The following is a 10373-nucleotide window of genomic DNA, read 5'->3' as shown; positions in this document are numbered from 1 at the left end:
ATAGAACAAACAGATCTGAAAGCGGAATTAAAGAATATCACAGATCTGAAATTTAATAACAAGATACTTACTTGAATTCAATAAACCCAAAGCTCTGATACCAAATGATGTGAATCTTGACACGAATAAATAGCAAACACGATTAAACAATCGCACCCTCTATTTAATTACGATAATAAGACTCGTGTGTTTTCCCGATCTTTTGAATCAAGTAATTTGATGTGTTATTCACCTCTAAACTATAAAAGTTTTAGCAACAAATAAACACGAGAATAACAATCGAAATTTGATACGAACCTTCGAAGAACGACGCCTACGACAATCCGCACAAGCACGATCGACAAACGCCACAAAGTTATAAACTTTGATAAGTTTGATTTAATTTGACAAAGCTAAAGCCTTGAAAAGTTGAGAGAAAATTCTCACAAGTTTGATAAAACTCAAATAATATGTGTATTGTGTGTAAAATTTCCTCCAATATGGTTTACATATCAAAAAGATTACTAGAATCTAGTTTCCTAACAAAGTAAAACTCTAAAGAAGGAAATAACTCGCGCAGAAAAACACTAGACACGGACCCCGTGCAGACCTCCGTGTCCGGGTCCAAGTAGGCTCTGTAAATAACATCAACTGCAAATAAGGGACACGGACCCCGTGCCCACCTCCGTGTACGGGTCCGTGTAGGCACTGTCTTCTCCAATAACATAGGGCACGGACCCCGTGCCTGGGTCCGTCTTCAGGTCCGTGCAGGCACTGGAATAGCTCATCTCATGAAGTACAAGACACGGACCCCGTGTGCAGGTCCGTCCAGACTCGGTCTGCTCTAACAATGCTTGAATGATATTCCGTTGGCCTCCAAACGTACTCCCATGCATCACGACCCCTTCATGCTTGCTCATGACTCCTTGTAGTGCCTCCTTGAATCTCTTTAGTCGACCCCTCGTGATTGGTCCCTCCGGCAACTGCAAAGGATCCCATGCTTTCCTTGGGACGTCTATGTCCGCATCATTATATCTCAACAGGCGGGATAGGTTCAGGGTCACAGAGGTGAAGAAAGATCGAGATTAGAGTGGTCATTCCGGACTTGGATATAGATATGTTTCATTACTTGATTGTAGTAGTTGAACCCTAGTTTTGAAACTAGATGCATGTTATAAAGGATTTGTATTATTATACTGGTTTGTATAATAGAGTGATTTTCTTACCTTCCGTATTTTAAAAAAAAATAAATTTAGACCCTGTTTATTATAATTGATTAATTAGTCCCAATCACGATTAAGAAAATGATTAGCGTCCGGGTCCCCACAACCTCACAATCCACATAATGTTTATAGTCTCTTATGCAAAGACTACCAACACAATCTTTAATGTCTTTGTGTGAAGACTCACTCATATAATATTTGATGTTCAATTCTCTTGTACATGTGTGAGTGATTGTGTGTGAGGAATTTATCCTTTACAGTGTACATTTCAAATGTATCCTCACATAAGGGCTTGTGCTCTCAAATAGCAGATTTCTTCATGCTAACTGCTCATACTTTGAATCCACTTCAAAAGCTATTGTTTGATATTCAAGATGATGTATTTATAAGCCCCAACAAAAATATATACGTTAGACACAAGAATATGACCGTTTGGCAAGTTTTTGTACTGTTTCTGAAATTTTAACGGTCAAATTTTTCTTGCTGGACATTTCCTGACATTAAACTGATCATTCAGCGGTTGGTAAACGGTTCAAACTGCTCAATGGTTGAGCTGGTCAGTGGTTGAAAACAGCTCAGCGGTTGAAAATGGTCAGAGGTTGAAATAGCCAGCGTTTCAAACTGGTCAGCAGTTCAATCTGGTCAGCATCTCAACCACAGCTCAATTGGTGTGCTGTGCAGAACCAATAGTTTCATTGTCATTTATCAGCATCTTAAGCCTTGATTCAGACTTTGACTTCTGAAGTTGATTTATAGATCATCGTCTGATCTTTCCAACGCATACTGAATCGGTTCATTCCAATAAGTGAGCTGAGAGATATGGCCAAAATACCGCAACGCATGATACTAATGCTGCTCGTTTTGAGTCGTTTGCAGAATCCGAAATGTCTTGTCTGAACTTCAATTAGCGGTTTGACAAAGATAACATTCGAAGTGGTCCGACCGGGCTGAGATATGACTTGTAGATAATTGAGTTGGCTTTCCAACCGTTTTGGCCTTAGTTCATTTCGATCTCTGTTTTGTACGATATGCTCCAAAAACTGCACCTCGCCAGAATTCAATCGGTTGCAAAATTGAAGTTGCAGCTTCCAACTTGATGTATCAACTTCACACATGAGTAAATATGTTAGAAAGATAATAACAAGTTTTGTTATCATCAAAATCTGGAGGTTACTTGAAAGAATGATTCAGTGAATTCTGATTACACTTGAGTTGGTGTCATGAATTTTTAGTAATATTTTATGCAGGTGAAGAAATTTAACGACCATGAATTTGTTTGGTTCGTCTCAAGTTCAGTAGGATTTTTGTTGAGGACAGAACCTAAATCCTTGATTTAGGGTGCTTCAAATGGAAGCTTATGTTTTTATGGCTTTGATGAATTATTCTTGTTATTTGATTGGTGAAAGTAACTATGCAGGATGCTCCAGCATATATTCGATGTTTTGTAAGCATTTTGAGAGACATATTCAAGGAAGAAACTGTAGAATATGTGTTAGCTCTAATTGATGAAATGCTTTTGGGTAAGTAGCAAAACTTTTAGTTTTTTTTCTCAATTTTTACCAGATGCATGTATATATGTTTGTGTGTGTGTAATTTTAACTTCTACTTGGCAGCAAATCCAAACGAGCTAGATTATTCCATGATAAGTCTTTCTCGGGCGAGGAGATATATGATCCTTTCCTGAGGCAAGTATTATACCCATGCTAATTGATACATCATGTATTAATGTGGGTGGGATTATTGGTCTGTCTCTGTTTTCCTTGATATCCGTCCAAATCTTTGGAACTCTATTTAACTTCTGTTGCTATGTATTTGGTCTAAGTTAGTGTTTGCTCTTAGTGGAGACCTTTAATCATTAAGTTGAAACTTTATGATTCTTGTTGCCTTGGACCACCTGTAATTAACTTTGACCACCAAAAGCCACTCGCCCACCTAGAGTTAAAAAGAAAGCATGGACTAGTTTACATCATTCGCTTTTTAACTGACTCGTTAATCACATCACCCTATATTTTGTTAAGTTTCACTTGTAATGGCTGGAGATGCTCCTTTTTCTTTTGCAGGCTACTTTGGAAAGGTAATTGGTTTATACAAGAGAAGAGCAGTAAGATACTTTCTTTCATGTTAAGGTATGAATGTTTTCATGTATTGGCCTCCTAATCATGATCGTTGCCTCCTTTATGGCCATTCTTCTTTCATTAATTTCAGTGGAAGGCCTAAAGGTCAAGATCATGTCATTGCTGATTCGGCTGCCAAGTCGAAGGATGAATTCACTTCTATAAATGATGTTTTGAAGGGACTGGTTGATTGGTTGTGTGCACAGGTAAGTGATCTTTCAGTTATTGTTTCATGAGGTTAATTCTGAAAAATGTGAATGAGACTTGCCACCTTAAATTTTGTAGGCAGTCTTCGTCAGTTTTTGTTGTTGGTCATGTAAGACTGAGAATTTCACTGATTCTGGACAGTAATATCTGTTACAGTTATAATGGATGGTAATCCAAAAACTTTATTTAGAAAACGATAGATAATAAGTCAAAACTGATATTGTTATATATTTAAGAGGTTTTTTGTGACAAAAAAATACTCAATTGAAACTTTCATGTTTCAGCTTGAAGATCAAATAATTCATATTAAAAAAGGTGAGTTGGCATCCTGCTGTGCACTTATGCTGTCAAAACATATGGATCAACAACTATTGTTGCCCATCGTTCTTCTGACAAAGATATATAACTATGCTTCTTAGTAACTAGTTGGTGTAAAAATTATTTAAAACCCTTATACTTCTGAGCATGGGCAGAAATATTAATGATCTTTTTTATTATACAACATAGATAGATGTTGCCATGCATTTACCACTTGTAGCTGCTTCTGGAGAGGATGAAATGCACATTCCATTGAAAGATTAAACGAGTGGGAATATAAGCATTACATATACTGAGGGAAAATATGTTATAACTGATACACACTATATTTTTGAGCAATCCTAGCTCTTATAGTTTTCTTATATAGCTGAAGAACCAATCTCATACTGGCCGCAGCATTCCAGTAGCTATCATTTGCCTTGCAACTCTACTGAAAGAGACTGCAGTGCGATCTTCATTTGTTCAGATTGATGGAGTGAAGTTGTTCATTCCTTTAATTTCTCCAGCATCCACTCAACAATCCATCCAGGTAATGCCTATTCAGGATTTCAACAATCCATCCACTCAACAATCCATCTGGTCTTACACATAACATGTGGCATTAGTATTATTGGCTTTGGAATTTTAAATGTTTGATCATCCGTCCATATAACATGATATTTCTCGTCTTTTATTTTATCCTTGAAACAGCTCCTTTATGAAACATGCCTTTGTGTTTGTCTCCTGTCTTACTATGAACCTGCAATTGAATATTTGGCTACTTCTAAATGCTTGCCATGGTTGATTGAAGTTTCCAAGGGATCCACTAAGGAAAAGGTGACTTCTTTTATGTGATAATTGTTAAGACTTGAGAGAATACATGTAACGCCCCAGATTCGACGACTGTACTCACTGTATCAAGACGAGTCTTTCCAGCGTGCTTATGTCCTCACTCACACGCACCCAGAGAAACTTCTCAGGAGGTCACCCATCCCAAAATTGCCCCAAGTCAAGAACGCTTAACATTGGAGTTCTTATGTGATGAGCTACCGAAAAGAAGATGCACCTTCGTGATATGAGTAGTACAAATCAAATCTTTTAAGCCTTCTTCAACTGTACAGTCCATTACATTGAATAGTCTCGGAATCCCTCTCATTCTCGTGTGGGTCGGTTCATTCATGTTCCCTCCACCTAGAAGCCTGCCAGGAGCCGCTCATTGTCCGTGCAACTGATGGCACCGGCGATCACCTCCCGCCCTCTTCTACCCCGGGCCTTACATGTCCACCAGCTTCCGCTTGGTTGGTCCCCGAACCATACCGTACTAAGAGAGGTCGGCTCAACTTGTAACGCCCCAGATTCGACCACTGTCCTCACTGTATCAAGAAGATTCTTTCCAGCGTGCTTATGTCCTCACTCACACGCACCCTGGGAAACTTCACAGGAGGTCACCCATCCCAAAATTGCCCCAAGTCAAGCACGCTTAACTTTGGAGTTCTTATGTGATGAGCTACCGAAAAGAAGATGCACTTTCGTGATATGAGTAGTAAAAATCAAATCTTTTAAGCCTTCTTCAACTGTACAGTCCATTAAATTGAATAGTCTCGGAATCCCTCTCATTCCGATGTGGGTCGGTTCATTCATGTTCCCTCCACCTAGAAGCCTGCCAGGAGCAGCTCATTGTCCGTGCAACTGATGGCACCGGCGATCACCCCCGCCCTCTTCGACCCCGGGCCTCACATGCCCACCAGCTTCCGCTTGGTTCGTCCCCGAACCACACCATACTAAGAGAGGTCGGCTCTGATACCAACTTGTAAACCCCAGATTCGACGAATGTCCTCACTGTATCCAGACGAGTCTTTCCAGCGTGCTTATGTCCTCACTCACACGCACCCTGGGAAACTTCCTAGGAGGTCACCCATCCCAAAATTGCCCCAAGTCAAGCACGCTTAACTTTGGAGTTCTTTTGTGATGAGCTACCAAAAAGAAGATGCACCTTCGTGATATGAGTAGTACAAATCAAATCTTTTAAGCCCTCTTCAACTGTACAGTCCATTACATTGAATAGTCTCATAATCCCTCTCATTCCGGTGTGGGTCGGTTCATTCATGTTCCCTCAACCTAGAAGCCTGCCAGGAGCCGCTCATTGTCCGTGCAATTGATGGCACCGGCGATCACCACCCGCCCTCTTCGGTCACGGGCCTCACATTACCTTTCTGGATGGATACCCTTTATATGTACATCATTGATTGTGTCCTTATTCTCTATGAAAGCTTTGACTCAGCTGAATCTATATATTATTTACAACTGGACTTATGTTGTAATGTTTTCTTCTAAACATTCATCTGAATATATCTTTCTGTCAACTTGTGCAAGATCGTCCGTCTAGTTGTCTTGATTCTTAGTAATTTGCTTCACAAAGGAACATTTGGTGCTCAGATGGTAGACCTGGGCTTGCCACAGCTTGTTCAGAGTTTGAAATCTCAAGCATGAAGTGATAAGGTGAGGAACTCTTTTGGCCAATCGGGAAATTTTAGATTTGTTCGTCGTTTATTTCTTACTTCAATTTTAAGGAAAGTAAATGTATCGAAAAAATATTCTTCTCATAGTAATCTGCATGAAGGAATGCCATCTCTGTTGTCAAAATTTAGAGCAGACAACATGCCTTCAATTTATCCATGTTATCAATGGCACAAATTCATACATGTAGTGCATCCATTTATGGGTGGTAATATGTCAACTCCCATTATATGCCTTATTTTCAACGAAATTCCGAGTGTTGAGTGACTGCATGATGCTTTTATTTTTCCGTTATTATTTTATTTTCCATTATCTAATTTCTCTTTTCTAGTTTTGATTCTGCATTTCCCATCAGGAGAGTAATTGATCATTTTATGACATGGGAAAAGGCATAAAAGATTACCATTTTATACTTAACTTAAAACTCTTGCTTGTTGTATGCTTGTTCAGTTTATTTCAGTATTTTCTCTATACTGAGGCTGAGTGAAGGATAACCAACATTTCACTGCTAACTCCCTCTGTTTCTCCTCTCCTAGGATTCCTTCAACTCGTTCTATCACCCACAAATCTGAACTTTTTCAGGATCTGCTGGAAGCCTTGAATCAATTGGAGGAAGGACTGAAAGATAACATCAAGAAACTTAGTTCTTTTGATAGGTATAAGCAGGAAGTCCTCCTTGGACACCTTGATTGGTCGCCTATGCATAAAGATCCTATATTCTGGCGGGACAACATTACAAACTTCGAAGAACATGATTTTCAGGTATGTTATTGCAAATTCTTTGAACGGACTTGCTGATTTTTCTGGCCTTAGGAATTGTTCCAAGTCATACTGGCTTCTTTGGTACCGTAGAAGAAATGAGAGTTATTTTTAGATGAGTTTCTAATGCCGTGGAATTTGTGAGTATCTGCTAATATCGTGATTAGCTAAGTTTAGCTAGAGTAGTACACTTTCATGTTTTTGTTGTTGATTTTAGAGTAGATGTCCTGCAAGCCAACGGTTGGTTAGGGAATTTATTAACTCAAGTGAAATAAACAATCTTTATTTTAATATAATTTAACTTTTTATGGTCCTGTTATACTTTATAATAGTATACCCATGTAAACAGCATAGATAAAGTCCTTGATTATTCTTTAATACAAATGAATCGTAATTCGATTTTGAAACTCATTTGTAAACACTGCATATTCTAAATTTGTTCCTAGTCGATTCAGCCGCCTAAAACATGGATAAAGGTCGCTTGAGCTCGAGACTAGCATCTATGATGTTGTGTACTGCATTTTTGGTAAGGGCATGGAGATGTCCAAACATACAGATGGGTAGTCATATGATGATTATACCGAACAACCTTCCCTCGGACTTTCCAAGTGGTTATCATTCATCGAGAGGATAATTACGTGGTTATGATTGTACACCATTAGTCCTTACGACCCGGGACAACACTGAGGCTCTATATGCTAGGGCTATGCTTTGACTCGTTTACCGGCTCCAGGAGAGTCATCAGGTGGCGAGGTTGGGTATAGTTGCGACACATATAGGAGCCAGTGAATTGTAGTCGGAGATTCACCGCTCACCTGTGGGTGTGGGTATCCTATGTGATCTGATGAAATAATAGTGCATGGAATCTCTGGCCAGAGTACGAGATGTACGTTAGAGAAGGATTTCTCGAATAGTACACGCGAAGCCACTATTATAGTTATCACATAGTTATCAAATTAATATGCAACCCTCGATGAACCAGTGGTTGCAGATTCGATCGGGATATATGAGATGAAGGGACCGTATTGTACGTTAATCATAATCGACTGGTTCTTGCAGGCACTATCAGTGATACCTAGGGGATCATGGGGTGATGCTACTAGACGCTCTTACCATGATCCGATGGATGCAATCAGAAATAAGTTCTGACATTCTTGATCTAGGTGCTGATGAAAAGAATGAGGCTAACTAGGGTAAGCCCAAATAAAGGATTAGGTCTTAAATCACAAAGAGTTGTGAACCCACGGCTAGCTGTATCCCTGAACCATTGAGGGTCACACAAGCACTAGTTTACTTGTTCCCGTTGAGATAATAAATTCAATGAGTTGAATTTATAAGAAATAAGTTTGATATGATCAATCGATAAGCTTATAAATAAAGTTAATAAAAGCTTATAGAAATTTTGAGAGCATGATTGCTAAAGACAATCAAAGGAGTGCTCATGCTTATTTAGACATTAGTGATCTCGAAATTAAAGTGTGCATCATAATAACAAATAATTTGAAATTCTCACATCGGTCATATTGGATCGTCGATCGGGATTAAGATGATATTAATATAATGGGAGCATGGATCATGGACTTGTAAGAGTATAAGCTCATTATGCGAATTTATTAAAGTCTAAGTGGGCTTTAATAATTAAATTATATTTTAATTGAGTTAAAATATAGCCCATTAAATTTTTATAAAATATGGTATTGATTTATGGAAATATTCATGATACCATAATTTAAAAACTTGCACACAAAGAAAAATAATATTGCATGATTGGTTATGTAATATTTTCGAGAATCAAATATATGTTGAAATCCATTAACTTAATTAATATGATTAATTAAGGAAATTACAATTAATGAAATATATTATTAATATTTTGGTTAATTGATAAGTGGCATGACCGAAACTTTTGGGAGAAAAATAAAGAATAAAAATAAGATTTTGCTTTCTTAAATTTTTACGGGAATAGTGCATCCTAGAGTTTTAAAAGAAAAAAAAGGGTGATGCTCTCCGGATTTTTTTTAATTCATTCCTTTGGGAAGAACATTTTCGGCTCTTCCCCAAATTCCCAAAAGATGCTCTCGAAATTATTTTCTTATGCAAGAAAAATTCGGCTTGAGTCGATTTCTTCTTCGTGTACCATCTCAACGCAAAATATCTTCTACACTTTCTAGTGCAAGTTAGAAGATGAACAAGTGATCCAGTCGTGAACCGGATTAGGAGATTGAAGAAAAAGACTTGAAGAACGTACGTGTGATTTACAACAAGAGCTATGTTCGCTTATACCGGCGTAGTTGGAGCCATGTGATTTATTCACCAAAGGTATAACGAATCTAACGCCCTATGAATGTTTAAGTTAAAATCATACGAGTACCCAAATATAAACATATTTTGATTGTCAAAATAAAATAAAAAAAATTTAAAACTTCCTCAGCGTTTGGGTGCGTAGAAAACCGAGATCCAACAGTGGTATCATAGCCAGGTTTTTCTAAATCGAATGGTTTTGATATTGAATAATTTATTTCTAACCACAAAGAAAATTTTTCAGAAAATTGTAGCACCATGAAAAATAATATTTTTCCAGAAATTAAATTAAAAAAAGGGTGATGCCCGGAACTTTTCCGGGCAGTGCACTGTGCGCGCCTGCGCGCACACTGCCGCGCGCGCGCACGCTGTGCGGAGCGTCCGCACAGCGAGCGGCGGCGCGCTGCGTGCGATGCGCGCCCTGCGCAAAAGGCCCCTGTTGCTGCCCGAAACGTTCGGGCAGCTGGGCGGGCAGCGCAGGTGGATGCCCGAGATTGTCTCATGAACCGTTCTGGATAATGGGCTTGATTGTTTGGGCCCATGGTGCAGTTTTTTATTTTTCAAATTTTCGGGCAAAATTGATATTTTTGAACATTTGTTCAATTTTTATTTTGGAAAATTAATTTTTGAAAAATTAATAATTTTCTTGTAAAATAAATAATTAGAATTTTATTTTAATTATTTATGGTAAAAATGAGTTTTATAAAAAAATCAATTATTATTGATTTAATTGAAAATTAAATATATGAGTTTATTTAATTTATTAAATCCTTTAATAATTGTTGTGGTTAGTGATAAAATTATTAGATATATGATTTATCAATTAATTAAATTGATGTTAATATATGATATTAAATGCATGAAGGATGATCGAGAGCTATGACCAATATGTTAGGTATATGTTAGGATATTTTACTATTTTTATTCATTTTGTTCATATTTGATATTATTAAAGTGGGCCTGGTTTATGGCCCGT

The 10373-nt window shown here is 37.9% G+C and overlaps 1 protein-coding gene across 1 annotated transcript; it reads left to right on the top strand.

Moving 5' to 3' along the window:
* Positions 1-2613: 2613 nt before the first annotated feature.
* LOC140805477 (V-type proton ATPase subunit H-like) lies at positions 2614-7277 on the top strand. The gene is made up of 8 exons (XM_073161748.1): positions 2614-2726; positions 2816-2887; positions 3263-3328; positions 3408-3522; positions 4209-4370; positions 4532-4657; positions 6194-6319; positions 6920-7277. Exons 1-7 carry the CDS (start codon positions 2614-2616, stop codon positions 6308-6310), a joined length of 771 nt encoding a protein of 256 aa, XP_073017849.1. The 3' UTR covers positions 6311-6319; positions 6920-7277.
* Positions 7278-10373: the final 3096 nt, after the last annotated feature.

This window comes from Primulina eburnea, chromosome 11, assembly GCF_022965805.1.
Source record: "Primulina eburnea isolate SZY01 chromosome 11, ASM2296580v1, whole genome shotgun sequence".
NCBI lineage: Eukaryota > Viridiplantae > Streptophyta > Magnoliopsida > Lamiales > Gesneriaceae > Primulina > Primulina eburnea.
Note: the sequence above shows the minus strand (reverse complement) of the source record. Positions and strands in the feature narration are given on the sequence as shown.

Excerpts from the sequence above, each read along its gene's own strand:
- LOC140805477 (XM_073161748.1), top strand. The coding sequence starts at position 2,614 with ATGCAGGATGCTCCAGCATATATTCGATGTTTTGTAAGCATTTTGAGA. Across the intron at positions 3,329-3,407 it reads ATACTTTCTTTCATGTTAAG|TGGAAGGCCTAAAGGTCAAG; the intron begins GTATGAATGTTT and ends CATTAATTTCAG. Across the intron at positions 3,523-4,208 it reads TTGATTGGTTGTGTGCACAG|CTGAAGAACCAATCTCATAC; the intron begins GTAAGTGATCTT and ends TTTCTTATATAG.